Here is a 17,870-nt window from a genome sequence, read left to right on the forward strand (position 1 = left end):
CCAGACTGTGGTTATTTTATTTATGCTGGGTAATCTGGAAAGCCTTACTTTAATTAAAAGAAAAAAAGATATCCAATATTTGGTTCTAGCTAGCATTTGAAGAAAGAAGGGACCCAACTCTTAAATCAGCAAATTTCGTCATTGGAGCCATGCACTCCTAATGGTTTTGAAGACTTATTGAAAGAAATATGTTGCCATGAAGACTTCAGAAAAAGGTTCCGATCCAAAAAAATAAGAAAGACAGAGATACTTGCTCCAACTGCTCCATCCCTTTAAATAATCTAACAAGTTACTTGACAGAAGAGACCCCCCCCCCCCCAGATAAAATTTCCAGTGGAACCTTCCACCCTAACATTCCTTCTTTGGATGCAGACCTGAACATTAGTCCATTTTGCAGGTAGCTCCTCTTTCTGCCAGGCAATTTGTATCAAAGCTATTCCAGGATCCTGTTTCCATTGTAGCTTCTCTCTCGTTTCTCAGCTGACATTATGCCAATAATGTCAAAGAACAGAAACTAAAAACTCAAGGGCATAGTAAAATGAATTCTTGGAACAGACACAGGCTGAACAGCAAACAGATGGTCAGCAAAACCAGGAGAACCAAACAGGAGGGGAAACTGACAAATGATTAACAGTACAGGTCAGCTTCACTTCAGAGGTGTCTCATCAGAAGCTGTTGGCTTTGTAAGCTTTGGAGGAGTTGTCTGGTTCTAACCCTGCTCTGCAGGTGTGCGGACTTCAACTGCAATCCTGCAAAGTGCTTCCATTGGGAATGCAAAGTCACAATGGTGATTAGGTGGGCCAAGGATTTCTCCCATCCCCTCCACCAGATTGCAGTACCCAGAATTTGTTTGCTATAGAGCTCACCCTTTCCTCAAAATCCAGCAAGACAGATGTGGAACCTGAGGAGTATGCTGGGGGCTTGCTAAGTATTCCAATGGTCAGACGGTCTATTTTAGCTTCCCTCTTCCCCATGGAAAAAAAACTATTGGGGCATCTAATACACTAGACTATTAGAACACCAACTGTAAATGACAAGGACTGTCCTAATCTAAGGTACCTTTTGTAAGTGCTTACTAGAACGCACGTGAAGCTTTTCCTCACCCTGCAGTAGAGGGTTTCATTCAATCACATACCGTTCCTACTAGTGGGTACAGGAATCCAGCACCAACGCTGGCCCGAATGTCTCGGATTGGTAGAATAAAACCCGTAGGTGCTCCTTTTTGTTCAGGGTCATGAGACAACGATAAGTGAGTTTTAGCCATGCAGATTGGCAGGTTTCCAAATCCCTGGGAAGGCAAAGAAAAGAGAGAAAGAGGAGAGAAATAAGTGCGAAACCAGTAACTTTTCCTGTGTGCAAAATTAATTGCTCTGCTCTACTGTTCGCTGCAGACATCAGACATTTTCTCAGTGTGTTTTACTCCTCACCAACTACTCCATCCACAGCTTGTCACATCTGTTGACCATTCTGCATCCCCATTCCTTCTCTCTCAAACTCTCTCCTTGCTCCCTGCTAAATATTAAAGAAAGAACCACCACAGACCCCAGCACATCCAACTGAGGAAAAAAATTAATGATATGGAAGTGTTAGATATACAACCTTGATAGCTCACTTACTTTTTACTCTCTCTTCACAAAACGTTAATCTAAACAGCTCAGAACTGAAGTTCTTGTTCAGCTGAGGTCAGTTAATTAGAAACGTTGATCAATATCACTACAGGTCCAGGAAATGACAATTAGATGCCTACAGTATTTTGATAGACTTGTAGAGAAATATACAAGAAAGTGAGAAACTACATATACCATAGTAAATGGACTGTAAAAGGAAAATTATTTGAGCACACTGTATAGAAAGAACGGCTAGTTCTCCCATTGCCCTTCTCTTCAAAGCCCTCAACAGATCTTCATTAATACGGAAGCACAAGAACACCATGCTAGAGAAAAGTAACACAACAACCAGAAAGCATCTAATTCAACAACCAGGTGCCAGGTTCAAAACTCTTAAAATAGACTTTTTTCCACAGGAAATACTGTATCACCTGTGGAACTCTTTCTCCAACATAGTTGTGATTGCCAAAAATCCATATGGGTTCAAAAACTGACTAGATAGCTCAATGGAACAACGTCTAAAAAAATCACCAGAGACTATTTAGCACCAGTTTGACCATTTGTAATTCCTTAAGTCCCAAATATCTGAAGGACTGGAGAGTACAGTAGAGAAGGATCACTGAATCCCCCTGCTCTTCCCTGCCCACACACTGTTACAGACGTGCTACTGGGCCAGATGAGTTCTGTCTTCACTAGAAGCCAGGGCCAGTTTTTCCCTGCCCATAGCACCTCCTCATCCTCTTCTGCCACAGCAGCATCCAGCGAGTCCTGGACAAGGATATGATTTGAGTGACGATTCCCTGCACACACAGCTTGAACACCACTGTTCAATACAGAAGTTTTCAATGAAAAGCACCACTGGTATCAGGTGACATGGAAAACTCACCTGCTTAGTGTACAAGGTGACTTTCTCCTGTGCTTCTGGAAGTAGCTCAATGTCACTTGCCCCATAGATCTGCTGTGCAATAAGCCTGATCTTCTCTATAATAGGCAGCTAGAGAAAAAAGACAGGCAAGTCAGTGTGGTCAAACCACAAAGAGCCGTAACACCACAGCAGCTTCACAGTCCTTCATACATGTTGTGCAATGTCCACCTGCAGATACCAGAGCTGTTTCTATTTGCTGTAGCACAAAGCTAGACGGTAATGTGAGGGTTTTCAGAACAGGTTTCATTTATCTTTGTTGCGGTTGTTTCTCTTGGTAAGAGGGCAAAACTAGTTTACTACAGTCAGAAACAACAATATACGCAATAGTATTTCTTAAAAGCTGTGCCTGCGTGTTAATTACCCTTGCTGCAAAAGAGATGTCTTTATTCTTTCTCAAGTCTAAGTCAAAAAGTAAAAATAATTTGAGGGAACCCAAGTTAACAGTTAAATAAAAGCACAAATGAAACAGGTTAAAGAAGGAAACTGAAAGCATCTGTTAAAGAGCTAAAATGGATATAATGACGGAGCTCTGTACCTCATTAGGTTCTTGAATAGGTCCTTGCTATTAAAGGAGGATTCAGGCCATAACCTGGGAACTAACAGTGATGACTTCATTACCTTCAAGTCATCTGTCAAATTTGCTTAAGTACAAAGTAATTCGAAACACACAAACACACTCTTCCACCCTGACCTGTAGTAGGACTCCATAAGCCGCACTAAAAAAGTTAAAAAGGACAAATTCTGTGCCATAGCTTGCTGTATAGATTTCCATCCTGAGCAAAAATTGCACCCAGAATCTCTGCAGTTAACAGGTTTGGTCAGGCCTGTTCCAGTCCATGCTCTGAGAGGAACACACATCTCAAGTTCAAAACAATAACTGATCAACCAGGTCTTTGAGACCGCTGGAGTAAATTTTATGTTCTAAAACCAAGTTTCTCCTCAGTTTCTCAGAGCAGTCTTTCAGACAGCCTTTAGCAGCTTAAGGCAGTGAAATCAACCCATCTTCTCCTTAAAAACAAAGTAGCCCATAGTACTGCAAGTTCTTACCTCCACGTTGTAGAGGAACCTGAAGTCGCTGGGTGTCTGCGATGCTCTCTGAACAGCCTGGGCCAGCGCGAGTGCTCCTTTACCTCCCTCTGCCCAGTGCGTGCACTCCACAGCATCAAACGCTCCCGCTGCCTTTGCCTGTTGTACTACAAGGGCCAGTTCAGCCTTTGTGTCTGTTCTGTAAGGAGAAAAGTTTGTGCATTTGTACCAGAATGCAGAGACAGCGAATTAACCCTTTGTTCTAACCATTTTTCACTCTTTATTATTGCTGATTTAGAGGTGTCAAATCATATGCACACAGCAAGCTAAAAAAACATAATTTCTCTAAATCAGCCAATACGCATTTACGGCAGACGAAGAATCCTTAGCTGGCTACTCCACTCCAACTGGCATCGGCTTTAATGCATCAGGTCAAAGCCTTCCTGCTTGCATAAAAAGACCACACAGAGATTGGATTTCCTGTGCAGCACAGCATGCAGAGCCCAAAATGCTTCTTAGCGGGGCATAATTACTGCATACAGCAGACCACAGAACACAGCGTGGTCCACAGCACATGCAACTCACCATCTATTATGAGCTTAGACTCCACATCATCACAGGCATCTTTTGTCCAGAGTAATTTGGCCACTCAGGGTGCAAGTGATGGCAGATAATAGTCATGGATCATGAAATCCTAAGCTAATTTAAACTAAGGAATGCAATTGAAATGACTAAGCAGAGCTCCCTTATTTATTCACCACCTTCCAACAATGCAGAATGCCGCAAATAATACATCAACAGTACTGAAAAGAAGAACGTGTGTTAGACATAGCACATAAAGTGCCACAGTTTTATCCCCATGCATCACTCCCATGTCCCAGCCCACTTACTTGAAAGCATTGACAGCCACTACTACTGGGACACCAAACATCCGTGCATTTTGGATTTGCTTGTTTAGGTTACTACAGCCCTTTGCCAACAGTTGAAGATTCTGTTAAGACGACAGCAAGCAAGAAGCACATTTTATTTGGGTCAGTGAAGCTTTTGTTCTAAAGCCACTACGTCCACAGCTAATGATAAAAATGTCAAAACGGGAATGAAACCATAAAGGCAAATCCCCAGTGCTGCTTTCTGAACAGTCCAGACCAGTGCACAGATTTGGATGGAAGACAGGAAAAGGAATGACTGCTTCTTATGATCACTGGTTTCAGCTGCCAAGGCAAGGTAAGAGAAATCACTTTTTGCAGGATTTTTTTGTTATTCTTAGTAAGTTAATACCATGCTCATTAACTTCCTACAGCAAAGCCTCTTTTTCCTCTCTGACACATTCCTCTTTAAGTATTAAATACCATTAGCAGTGAATTTCATGACACTTGTTTGAAGTCTGTGGCAACAGCTTTCGGTTTACACATATTTACATTTTGCAACATCAGAGACTATTCATGGAAATCCACACATTTCATCCCTTCCTAAGCAAAGGATAATCCATACAGAAGCTCCACAAGTGAAAAAGCTGTCGCAGTGTATAGAGAGCCAGACCAATTATCCAAGTGTACACAACCATTCCAAGCACAAGGACAGAAGCTGAGACTTCAGTTCACTTTCTGCTTGCAAAGGAAAGGGAGAAATGAAAACAGAAGCTGCTGCTGCTGCTAAGAAGAGAATAATTAGAGGCACTCTGAATATTTTCAAAGGCAATATTTTAGCAAGAAATTACTCCATACTGAGAGGGTCAGGAAACACAGAGTAGAAATTACTATGAAAAACTGAGCACGCAGACAACTGCACGAGCTCAGGAGAAACGAAAAGGCTCTGAATAATGGCAAGGTCACGTACAATAAATGCTTGAAAGAGCAGAGCCAAAATAACATCATTAAAAATAATAATAAAAAAAGAACAACATTACAGCTTGGATGAGGAAGCATTTCCTTGGCAGCTAAAGGAATGACACACACTAGCTATCCAGGCATGCACTGCATGAAAATATCATGTCATGACCACAGTTAGTTGGTCAACTGGCACAACAGCTAAAGAAAGTTACCTCTTCCATGTACTCCTTCGGTAAAGGTACCCCAGCAGTGACCTGGGAAAAAAAGGAAAAAGATAGAACCCCGTAAGATTTTTATGCACAACAGCAAATCGTGTTTGACACTTATTAAATGGCATCAAGGTACAACAATCTACTGCAGGCTGATATTTTTTCTAAGAAAAAAATAAAAGGAAAAATAAAAAGACTGCAAGATGGGCTCACAATACAACAAATGACTGACTGCACTAATATCACAAGTGCCCCGGCATACAAGCACTTCCTTAGGGCAACAAAACAAGCAAGTATGTCCCTGTAACACACTTACAATGAGGTAGCTTCGAAGCAACAAGGACATATGGATTCCCCTTACAACTACAAATCTCAAGGCCAATGACAAGCAGATCAAATCCTACAGGGCTTTAAGTGACTGGATCAGAACTGTAACAGCTCCTCAGGCTTAAAGAAAACCTTGCCTAGTACTTACTGCAGGTCCTCCTCCGTGCATTTTCAGAGCTCGGATAGTAGCAACCAACACCACCACATGCGGTCGGAGACCAGAATAGCGGCACTTAATATTGAAGAACTTCTCCATGCCTATGTCTGCACCAAATCCTGCTTCTGTAACTAGAGTAGGAATTAAGAGAAAATAAGTTTGCAAGAGGCTGCTGGGTGGAGAAATCATGCTCTGATTATATAAATCAGAAGCTGTTTCTTAGATAAAAACAAATGAAGACGGTCACAATAAAAAAAAAAAGGCAGATCCCTCCCTGTACAACAAGCAAAAAAAACACCTCACACACTTACCAACAAATCCCTCTTTACCCACAAGCTTCAGTGCTATTTTGTCTGCCAACACTGAAGAATTCCCATGTGCAATATTGGCAAAAGGTCCAGCATGAACAAACACTGGTGTTCCCTAGAAAACAGGAGGTGTGGGAGAGAGAAAGAGAAAATCAGAGGGTAAAATTTAGCAAATCTGCAGCATTTCAGGAGCTAAGAATTACTGTACATGAAAGTACAGAATTACACTTTTAGAATACAGATCTTAAAACCCTCTGATCAAACCCTTCTTATCAGTAATAAGGACTACATGGCAAACCAGATTATAATAATCTGCACAAGCGGAGATATTAATCCGCTTAGGAAAAGGATGGCTAAATACCAGCAACTCCTGCACTCACACCATTTAGATTCCCAAAACACTTCCTAGTATTAGAGACAACGGAACAGGGACACAGCAAAGTTTAGTGCATTTCCTTGGGGTCATCCCACATGCCATGGCAGACCCAGAAAGCTCCACTCTTGTCCCCAAGCCCCAAATCCTGGGTAGCAAACCCCAAGAAGTCTCCAACTCTAAGTTGATTAAGCCCACACTGATTGTGATTAATCCACTAGACCGTTGGCTTCTTGGCTGTGAGAACACACATGTAGCAAATCATCTGTGCTCACCTCTAGTGTCTGCATGAGGTTTGGCTTAATAGCGTCTTTCATCAAGACAGCCAGAGCACCGCTCACTCCCTGAAAGAAAAAAGAGCAATCAGTTCTCAGATGTGCCGAGACCTTGAGATGGTTCTTATGCAGTGTCACTGCTCTGCTTTTGTCCCCAGGAGCTTTCAGGGCCAGAAGCAGCAGTTGCTCCAGTGATGACCGATGCTAGTGAGGCACAAGAGGACCTTGACCTCCTTGTAAGAGGATCTGTGATTTCTGCTGGGTGCAGCCTCTTGGCTGGGGCCTTGCTTGGCTATCACTTTGGCATGAAGGCATGAAGAACAATTGCTGTTTCAGTTGTATTAGTAAAAAATAGCAGTGGGAGAGTAACTCTTAGGTACTTATGGGTTACTGTAGCCCATTCAGTGGCACAAAGCGGGGAGTTTTTCAGGACACTTCTTATACATGTTGAAATACTGGACCACTCTCAACACCCCGATACCTCAACTGTAGCATTACTGTCTTTCTTTTGCAGTATCTAAACACACTAAGGACTTTAAAGTTACACATATGTCAGTGTACTTGGCTTTTGCAGCCAGATTTGTCTTGGACTTCTTGCCTTCCTCATTTGAGCAGCTGGGTTCTACATATTGGCCTTAAAAATGTCATAACAAGCTGCTACATCCTGGCCAAGTCTCTTGTGAAGAAATAACTTTTAAAGTGAACTTTTGTGCTCGTGGGCAAGACCAGGCCAACATCACAAAAGGCAAACACTGGAGTCCATGGTTCCTCTGAGGCACAGCAATATACCCTGCTGCAATGCTGCTCCCTGCAAAGTGAGAGCTTGTAATTTCATCCACATCAGCTTTGGGAAGACAAAACGAGGGTTCAGTCATTCCTGTGACTGACACAGTCCGGTAGAAACTAAACCGGCTGTTACCCAGCACTTGCAAAAGTAACTAGAATTGCTCTTGTTGGGTACCGAGCCAAATGTTCACAGCAGTTATGAGTACCTTGAATCATTATTTCTTTTTCTTCCCTTTTAATTTCAATTGGATTGCAGCACTCAATTATACGAAAATTTTTTTTTGAGCCATTCACTGCTTTGTTTCATTAGTTTCAATCTTGCCACATGAAAGCTTATTTAACATTTAATGGATAAGCTTTAAACTTCTGTCATCTCCAGAGAAATGAAAGCTACAGAGCAAGATTTCCATGCCGACATTTCAGGCCTGTGTCGCTCAGTGCCACTTCAATACATCCCATCTCTAAAAATCCTGCTGTCAGTTTTTGATTCCACAATTTTTCCCAGCTTCTTTGTGCTTCCTGGTGGCCCATCCATGACACTGGTAATGTCACAGCAGAAGCACCCAGATTCCTATTGTGCCAGTCTGGTCTCTGCAATCACCACGTTTCTGCCTGCATGAGGAGTAGGTAACACAGACCTAGCAGTGCAAGCCAATGATCACCATCAGCACAAACACATAAGGTTCAAGAGAAGCTGTTGGACGTGCCTGATACCATCCACCATTCTGCAGTTGCAATGGACAAAATTAAATATGATTAGATTAAGAAAAAAGTAAAAAAAGTCTTGAGATGAAAGACTTCTGTCACCGGGACTCTGCATAAAACTCAAAGCAAATCCCTACCCAAACATCAGCTGCTTCTACTGCTGATGGGCAGCAGGAGCGACTCCTGTTTTCCAGAATAAGGGTTAACTCAGGTGCTTAAGTTTAAACTGGCAGCATTGCTAGCAGTAGGAATTAAAGTCTCAAAGCTTTGGCACGTGCCCTCCCCTCAATTCCAATAAATGTCTTGCATAAGGACATGTACAGATAAATGATTCCCAGTCTAGCCCTTTTCCTGCAAGGCAAGAGTCAGGCCACATTGCTAGTCTACTGTTTCTTAGGTTTATCCCAGGAGTGAATAAAACAAAGCAAAAAAAAAAAAAAAAAAACCCACAGCACAAGAAAACAAACAAAAAAACCCCAACACAGCACAAGAGCAATAGCTGGGTAAGCCTTAGTGCTGTGTCCTGCCTTCCTGGAAACACAGGTCGCATTACCCACCCTGTGGATTCTTCTATCCCACCTAAAAAGTTCCTTCAGAAAATGCAAGACAAACCTCATTAACATGACATCATGTGAATTTCTAATACTCCTGTCTTTTGCAAAGCAAGCTGTGAAAAGCCTACTGTACAGGACAGCAGTAAGTACACCTATCATATCTCTGTCAACGAGTGCAATGGTCCTGAGCCTGTTTGCCATTTTGAGGCCAAGTGGCAGGGCACAGTGTACATACAGGACTCAATTCCCCTTTCCTCCTCCAAAAAAGGCTGCCATCTTCAAAGAAGAACTGTCTGGGGCACAGACTATTCTCCTGAAACCCCGTTGAAGCATCATTTGGAAGAGTGCTGTTTGACATGCTCCACAAACACGCCAAGAACTGCACCAATTGTATGGACAGCCACAAGACACCACTGCAGCTTGCAACTGCTGCTTAGCACTGCTTTACATACTGGTAATAGACATCACCAGTGCTACTACATGCAGTGGAAATAAAGGATTTGTGTTCCCCACCAAAGGCTGCTTATGGAAACCTTGCACTTGCTGCAAAGGGTTTGGCTTTTACAGCATTCACCGTCTCCCAGAATAAGATATTTCATCCTCTGTAATTAAATTTGAGCAGGAACAAAGCCTCGTGTAATGTTTTCTTCACTGCAGGGAGCCTGAGAAACAGGATAGCCAGCATGATGCATTTTGAGTTCTTCTAGATAAAAAGTATATTTACAACTCAGAAGCCACCATGTATTTCCCCATTAATCCCCAGGGGAATACATGTGCTGGCTTCAGCCTGACACACACATCACCACACAGGACCCTCTGTCCCTGCCCAGGTCACACGCACACACACACAGTCTGGGTCAGCCACGCTGAAGTAAATAACCTTCATTAACTCCAGGGGCTAAGATTTCATCTTTAATCTTCTACATGCTAAGGTCTCCTCTGTACAGAAATGTCTCTATGCTTTTCAATCCAAGGACTTTCAGAAGTAATAGGAAAGAGCTGGCATTTAAGAACTGAGGGACACTCTTACAAGGTCATCTGTTGTAACTGGTTCTCCTTTCTTGTTGGAAGCTACGACCATCCGGCCCAGTCGCTCTTTCATATCATCCAACCCATCGGAGAGCGCTAGAACTGCCATGATTTCGCTGCTCACCGTGATGTCAAACTGAGCCTGCAAGAGATGAGTAAAGAACATAAACTCATCAAGATTTCCCAGCAGCAATCCTTACCTCTGTTAAATTATTGAAACAAGGACAATCACCACCATCATCATCATAATTAAAAAATACAGATATACAAATATAAAAGAAACTCAAAGCATTACTCTCAGAACATACGATGGCCATTTTAAACCGGATTTTTTTTTCTGCAAAATTAAGTAAAAGCTACTTATTCCATTGCTATTACATGACTCTCTCCTGGTACATACATTAGTGATTCATGTAAGAACACTTGACACTAACAAATTATATTTTTGAAGACTGAGCTTACTAACTCATCTGACTATCACTAAACAGTACAGTAAATGACAGAAAAAAAATAATCAGATTCTATAGGAAATGAAGGGTAGAATTCATCTGACATAACAAGACACCTCCACGGAAGCTAAGCACCCTAGGGACATTTCAAGTCATAAGAAAGAGGCTTTTCTGAGCACGTTTCATCTGAACTATCAATTTGAGAGTTACTTAAGGGATGAGAGGAGTCAGAGCCTATTTTACTGTATTGATTATATAATTAATCTAGACAACAAGCTCAGACATCATGTCTAGTTTTGGTCAGATACATCCCACCTGAAGCACGTGCATCATATTTACAAAGGGCATTTGTGGACCACTGTTTGTATGCCACAGTTATCCCAGTTCGGGAAGCCAACGTTCAGGAAAGAACAGGGAAGGAGGGAACAGACAACAAAACTAAACACTGCACTGGTAGTAAATTTAACTGCTTGGCGGAAGGGACTTTGTGCTTCCTCTTTAACAAGGTACTGGTAAAAGATGGGAATATCAGGAGCAACGGAAAGTTGCTCTTGAGAAGAGCCAAGCAAGTTTCCACACTTTCTCTATGCCCGTCTCTTCTACCAGCAGGGGAAGAAATGCTGACACACAAAAGTCTCGTGAAGCTTAGCATACTAAAGAGGAAAAAAAATTCTAAACACCAGCTTAAACAGGTGAGATGTCAGTGAAGTCAGCCCATTTCCACCCTCAATGGGAACTCCACATTCTCTTTGCCAAGAGTGGGCAATAAAATACAATCTTCCGAATTTTCTCAGCACAGAGATGTTAGCTGGCCTTTCACATTTAATTTGTAGTGCTTTTTACCTAGGGAAAGTGCTCTTCATCTTTAAAGGGACACCTTTAAGCTGTCATCCCTAGGTTCAAAAAAGATGTGTTACTTTAACTAGTAGGTTCTCCAAATACTCCACATTCTCCAAATGCTCCGGTTCTTTATGTGTTAAAAGGAATTGGAAACACAACAGTTAATATTTTTTCAAAATTATATCTTCCCCTTGTGGGATCTAATAGATCATTTAAGACTACATTTTCAAAGTACTTTTTAAAACATGCAAGAAAAGGGAACAATTACCGTTCGTGAGAAGCCTTTTTCTGTCACAGACTGTCCAATAGTGATTTTCCTGAGGAACCTGTCATTTGTATCCAATACTGCAAGGAATGCAGAGAGAATGATGAGAAGTCACATTGCAAGTCATAATTATGTCACATCTATGTTCTCTTAGAGACACTCAGCTAGACCACCTATGGCAGTTTGAGATACCATCCTCTCTTAAAGGATAACAAGTGCTACTCCACATGATCTCCCCAAAACTGAACTGTGACAAAGTGAAGATGCCCACAGTCCCATGCAGACCACACACTGAGTCTACCTCCCTTTGCGTGCACTAACCTCAAGTTCCAAAGCCTCTCTGAAAAGCAGAGCTGCTGGTATAATTCTGATTGCTGCTTCCCCCCGTCATTAGTCAATTTGAAATCAGGAAATTATTATACCCACAGAGAAAAGAAAAATTACCATTTCATAAGTTAAGTGATAAAATGGTCAGATTTTGCCATTTAGTGAGAATAATTTCACACAGTCCCATTAACTCAAATTACCTTGGAAACACAAACTATCAAATACTGGCTTAAATTTGCTGTTTCTTACTACCTGCTTGAAAAATTCTAAGTATTTGATAAAATATTTCCCATGAGGCAGACTACTTTAGCCCCATTACAGTTTATGAAGCAAATTTTGGAGAATACAATTCACACTGTGTTTTAATAAAAAAGAAGAAAAAGCAATACTCTTGGGCTCTAATTCAGAAAAAATGTCTTTATTTGAAATTTCTTCTGCTAGTGAAACACTCTATCTGCCAGACTCAAGATTTATCTTACCTTCTGGTATATTAAAATATGTTTTAAAAAATCTGGCTTTTATTTGCTGTCAGTCCCCAACAGAGCCAGCGAGCAGATTAAAACTAAGCTTAATCTCAGAGCAGAACCTTCTCCTTGCTCACAGTGCCTTCTCACTCAGGTTAAAAGGCTGTTGGCTCCAGCTGCCAAACTCAACTCTCTCAGTGCCTGACAAATCCGAAACCACAGACACGGACCAATTAGTGAAGTTTGCTCTGCATTTGCAAAGATTACGATTCCAGCCCCTGTGTCAGACCCTCTAGAAATGGTATCCCAGCTGCAGGCTTCTATCCCACCAAACACTCAGGAGAAGCCAGCTCTGCCCTCTTTGCCATTTTCTCAGGAAACGGAGTTCCTGCTGCACTTGTAAACCTCTCTTTTGACACATACTTTGTTTCTTGATAATTCTTTCCTTTAAATGCTCTTGTACCTCTTTGCCATGTTATGGTCTCTGGGTTAATGTCCAATCTCACAAATAAGTTTATTTCTTCCTTTGTCAAAGCTGTAGGATCAGTTTTATTAATGCCCAGTTTCTATGGGAGGAAAGCAAAACAGAAATGGTTTAATGAAAAGATTCACTGAAATTAACCTTTCACTAGAGCAATGAGCCTCCAGCAGCAGCACCTGCATATTCAGAAATAAGGAGGGGCTGCCTTTTTGGTGCTCCTTCTCCTCCACCCCACCACACCGTAAGATGACCCATTATCAGCTGGCCAGCTCGGAAAGGGCAAGGCAGACAACAGAGCTCGTTAGGGCAGGTTGTCACCACACTTTGTGCAGAGCGTCTACAAAAAGAGAGAGAAAGCTCTGCAGTTCCTTGTTCTAATCATTAGTCTCCCATGCTTACATCCATTTCTCCTGAGTCTGCCCAGGGTCACTGCACACAGCCATCTGTATTTAGAGACGCCGCTTTCAGCAGCAGCACAAAGGAGGAGGAATTAAAGAATTCAGTCACAAGGCCGTCAGCATCCCAGAAAGCTGGTCTTGAACACACTGAGAGGATGGGCAGTTTGCCAAGTTGCTTAATTGAGAGAAGAATTATCTTGAGAAGCCTGATACAAGCACAAGCTGAGGAATGGGGAGAACGATTGAGTTGATTTATGAACGAGCAAGCTTTTTTTAATTAACTAGACAGCTAAATTGTATTTTTCTCCAGAAGAACAGCAGGGAAGCAGAAAATCTGTTCTCTTCCCTTTCAAGCACACAATTTAGAAAAAATAAATAAGTAAATAAATAATAAAAATAAAGAAAATCCGCTTTCTGGAACATTAGCATGCTATTAACATCTCCACATTTAATAACCAGAAGAACGGTTATGGTAGAGTTCCCTCAGCAGTCCATGAGGAACATCAAGCAATATGACATAGCTGCTTTGCTCAGCAGTGGAAGCAAACCACACACTCTCTAATGGTTGAGACATTATACCCAATTAATAAATCAGTTTTAGCTTCCTAAGTAGTCTGACTATTGTTCCTGACCTCCAAATGGGCGACTGATCCAGCCTGAATATTGTACAAACATGTTTGTACTTTGAATGAGCTTAGCAGGCCCTGAGCTGTCCTCCTAGCCAGAACGCCCCAGCCCAGTGCAAAACTATTCCTCTGTTAATCCTCATTTTTGTAGAAGTCAGGGACACATGCTGGTTCACATTAATTTCTATAGATCAGGATCTGTGATCTGCTGAGGGACTGCCACTCAATGACAGGGCTACTCATCTAACTGGAAAATCATTTTTAGGGAGAGGAAGAGTGGGCAATGTAGGGGACAGGTATTTTTTCAATTTTCTCCTGTTTTCTCAATAAAAAAAACTCTCGATGTTCTCTTTTTGCTCAATTTTACAAATTGCCCTTTTTTTGGTGCTGCATTATCTATATAGCTGTCACATAGGAACTATTAATCTCTGTCTGTAATTGGGTGTAAGGCACAAAGACTGATTCTGGTCCTTTCTTAACTGCATTAAGGACCCTGAATTGATGCTATTAATAAAGGGCACTAATCCCTTTGCCTCTTCCCACTGTATTACTCATACAGCATAGGATAAAGACAGTTACTTCAATGCTTCTTCCCCTTGGGGCTGCATCTCTGTTTTCCGGACTGTAAGAAGGGCTACCACACTTCCACACACTTTATGTAAAAAATAAATGCAAGCAGAATGACCTACAGGACAACACGAGGGTTTCTGTAACCTGGCACTGCCTACATAAATGATGAGTAAGTGGAACAGAACCAGAAGCCAATGTGAAACCAGTCAACTTACCTGTAGCCTTTGGATCTGAATGTTCGAGAATTTCCGGACACCATTGACAGAAGGGACCAGACGGCTGTAGAGAGCCTTGCAAAATGGAACAGGGAGGGAGTTAGCACTGCTGGCACACCCAACACATCTTGGTAAAGTGGGCTGTGCCCAAATACATCAGAAGAAAGGATCATACCTGGTCAGACTGAGTTAGCTCATGGAATATACGCGCATCGACAGCAGCAGCGACAAGGTTGTTGGCTGCAGTGATAGCATGGATGTCACCGGTGAGGTGAAGGTTAAACTAGAGGACATAAAACATACAAGTTACCTCCTCCTGCTGCAACTTTATTTCAATTCATTGTAGACAGATGGAAAGAGAATTATTAATAGCAATGTTAAAGTGGGTGAGGGTGGAGAGGGAGAGATTGCTCAGTGCAGTATGTGGAAGAGAGGAAAGAAAAATGCCTCCCCCACATTTATGTCATTTTACAAACTTCCAGAACACAGCTTCCAAATAAAAAGCTTGGGTTTTTTCCCCATGAGAACAGTTTTTACAAGCTCCTTGACACCTGAGCAGACTGTGGTGTGGCACATCTGCCTTGCTCCTTCTTCACCTTCCTTCTGACCTACTCTCATCACTTGCACAAGAGGTTTCACACATCCATCAGCTGAAGCTGCTGCTGCTGCTCCCACAAATACATCTGAGCTAAACTGAAACTAACAGCCTTGTGCAGTGCACGCAGTAGAGCTGCGGTTGCACCGAGCTCTGCACAAGCTAACTGCTCAAACACACCGTATCGTAGGCAGAACTTGTAGACCACGTACTACATAGTGACAGTGCTCGTAGTTTTCTTGGTTCTGCCTCATTAAAAGGTAGTTTGAGTGGGTTTGTCTGCGTGAGTTATCTGGCTGCACTGTAGCTATACTGACAAATTGCTTGGGATATATAGCTTATGTGACAAACTTGCATTATGGCAGGGGAGTAAAAGGTGTGGTTAAAACAATCCCTTTCCTCTGTAGCAGCAAAGGAGGAAGACATAAAGGGGATATTATACAAGGTGACATGGCAGAAGACTTTCCAATACCATTTTGTTGAAGCCATTCTACTGTGGTCTTAAAAACCAGATAGCTAAAAGCAGAATACAGCTAGTCACACACTGACTATAAATCCTTACCAGTAAATGGTAATTGTTGTCTCCTTCTACAAACACGCAAAAAGTAGTAATTACTGCCACCTTGGTTCTGCAATACGAACTTGAAAGTTTTTCACTTGCTAATCATTTCCCAGGATGAAAGCTGCGCACGGAAACATCCAATGATGTATTAAGGTCATTACTGTAATCAGTGACTCCAGATACGTTGGTTTTATGAGATATGCATCGATTAAAACACTCCCACAAAATGACATGTATTTATACTATGTGGGTCACACTTCAAGGGAGTCCTTTGACCCAGTCTGGTTCCAAGAGTGTGGCTGTTTCCCACTGCTGCACACAGTCAAGGATTTTGGTTCATCTTATTAACACTCCCAAACAGGAGGAGATTATTTTTCCTGTCACATCCATCATTCACATGTTCTTAGCACCTGACTAAATCAATATTCTGCCTCCTTAACATTTTTATCTTCTGCAGACTTGCAGTATCAATTGGAATGAACAGCCCTTTTGATAATTTCTTCTTTTCTTCCTAAAATCACCCCGTATCAATCTATAGCGCACAAGACAAAGGTAGAATTACACAGGCAATTACTTTGAGAGTTGAGAGAAGCACAAAAGCACGTGCCACACGTGCCTTTCAACTCCCTGCCACCAGACACAGGATTTTATTTGTTGCCAAGTCACGGCAGAAATACACCGCGGTGCCAGAGCCCCACAGGCTGAGGTCTTGGCATTTACTGATTCCCAGCTTCCCTTTTCCCATTTCATGTCAGTAATCTAAAACATAAGTACACCAAAATAGAAAAAGTTGGTGACCACCACTGCTTACAGAACTACTTAATATGCTTCCAAAACTTATGAAATCGTTATCATCTTCATTTCAGTGCTGGGAAAAAGAGGTACAGGATGTACTTTGCTCAAGGGCATGCAAGCAATTCAAGGCAGGGAACGGGAAGGAACAGAGGAACTGGGAATTCCCAGTTCACTGACCATGCAGGCACTCTTTCGAAACAACCAAAGATTTGGTTTATTTGTTTTTTAAAGCTTTGCTGAAATTAAGTATCCAGTTCCTGGGAGTGCCACATCAGGCCATAAACAAAAAAGATTTTCTAAGTTGTCTGACTGCAGTGTCTCTTCAAGGTCTGTGAGCTTATATGTGCAATGAGACTTTGTATAAAGAATTACCTCTTCCATGGGGATAACTTGACAATAGCCACCACCTGCAGCTCCACCTACAGAGAGACAACAGTCAAATTACGCAAACAAAGGTCTCTCTAGCCCAGAGTGGTATTACATATGTTTGCTTAATGGTTTTAAGAACGCCGCTACTGCCAAGCAGCTTAGTTTAAATCCCAGCACAGCACTTGAAGACAACACTTAAGAAAGAAAAACCTTGTGTTAAGTTCTTCAAAGAAATGCAATAGTAACTGGGAATTATTTAAAACTACAATGAAGCAGAGTAAAATCTCTGAATGCCATCTTTCCCCATTTAGTCCAACTGCAAGCAACAAAACAGCTCATACCTTTTATACCAAAGGTTGGCCCCTGAGAAGGCTGCCGAACACAGGCAAAGACATTCTGGTGAAGGTGTGCTCCTAAGGCCTGAACAAGACCAACAGTGGTGGTGCTTTTCCCCTCTCCCAGAGGAGTAGGAGTTATCCTGCAGTGAAAAAGCAGAACAGACATGATTAAACCCTTGTAGTGGGTGAGACTCAAAACACTCTCAGGGATAAAACAGTCACCCAATGAGTGCAGTTAATGCCAACTCAAATTCTGGATTGGCTCAGACTTCAGCTAATCTTCAGCAGTTTGAAACTGGAATGAGAGTGGCAAATTATCACATAACTGCCAAAGACTTTCCTCTGAAACAACTTGCTAGTTACTGTTGAAGGCAGGCTGCTAGACGAGGAGAATTTTTACTGTGATCCAGTCTGCCCTTCCTAACCCTGACCTGCAGACCAAACCAGTTCATCTCCAGGAGAGAAA

At 42.0% G+C, this 17,870-nt stretch overlaps 1 protein-coding gene across 1 annotated transcript in view; it reads right to left on the reverse strand.

The window, feature by feature from the left end:
• MTHFD1 (methylenetetrahydrofolate dehydrogenase, cyclohydrolase and formyltetrahydrofolate synthetase 1) overlaps nucleotides 1-17,870 on the reverse strand; it is a 44,561-nt gene that overhangs the window by 4,690 nt on the left and 22,001 nt on the right. Inside the window, exons 12-26 of the mRNA XM_065839299.2 lie at nucleotides 17,408-17,544; nucleotides 17,070-17,116; nucleotides 14,921-15,028; nucleotides 14,746-14,820; nucleotides 12,919-13,021; nucleotides 11,668-11,744; nucleotides 10,112-10,252; nucleotides 7,037-7,105; nucleotides 6,392-6,503; nucleotides 6,072-6,211; nucleotides 5,600-5,641; nucleotides 4,449-4,549; nucleotides 3,580-3,757; nucleotides 2,494-2,601; nucleotides 1,136-1,288 (exon numbers count right to left, since the gene is read on the reverse strand). Coding sequence (XP_065695371.1) covers nucleotides 1,136-1,288; nucleotides 2,494-2,601; nucleotides 3,580-3,757; nucleotides 4,449-4,549; nucleotides 5,600-5,641; nucleotides 6,072-6,211; nucleotides 6,392-6,503; nucleotides 7,037-7,105; nucleotides 10,112-10,252; nucleotides 11,668-11,744; nucleotides 12,919-13,021; nucleotides 14,746-14,820; nucleotides 14,921-15,028; nucleotides 17,070-17,116; nucleotides 17,408-17,544 — 1,591 coding nt within the window. The remainder of the gene's footprint in view (nucleotides 1-1,135; nucleotides 1,289-2,493; nucleotides 2,602-3,579; nucleotides 3,758-4,448; nucleotides 4,550-5,599; nucleotides 5,642-6,071; nucleotides 6,212-6,391; nucleotides 6,504-7,036; nucleotides 7,106-10,111; nucleotides 10,253-11,667; nucleotides 11,745-12,918; nucleotides 13,022-14,745; nucleotides 14,821-14,920; nucleotides 15,029-17,069; nucleotides 17,117-17,407; nucleotides 17,545-17,870) is intronic.

The sequence above is a fragment of the Patagioenas fasciata genome, chromosome 5 (assembly GCF_037038585.1).
Source record: "Patagioenas fasciata isolate bPatFas1 chromosome 5, bPatFas1.hap1, whole genome shotgun sequence".
NCBI lineage: Eukaryota > Metazoa > Chordata > Aves > Columbiformes > Columbidae > Patagioenas > Patagioenas fasciata.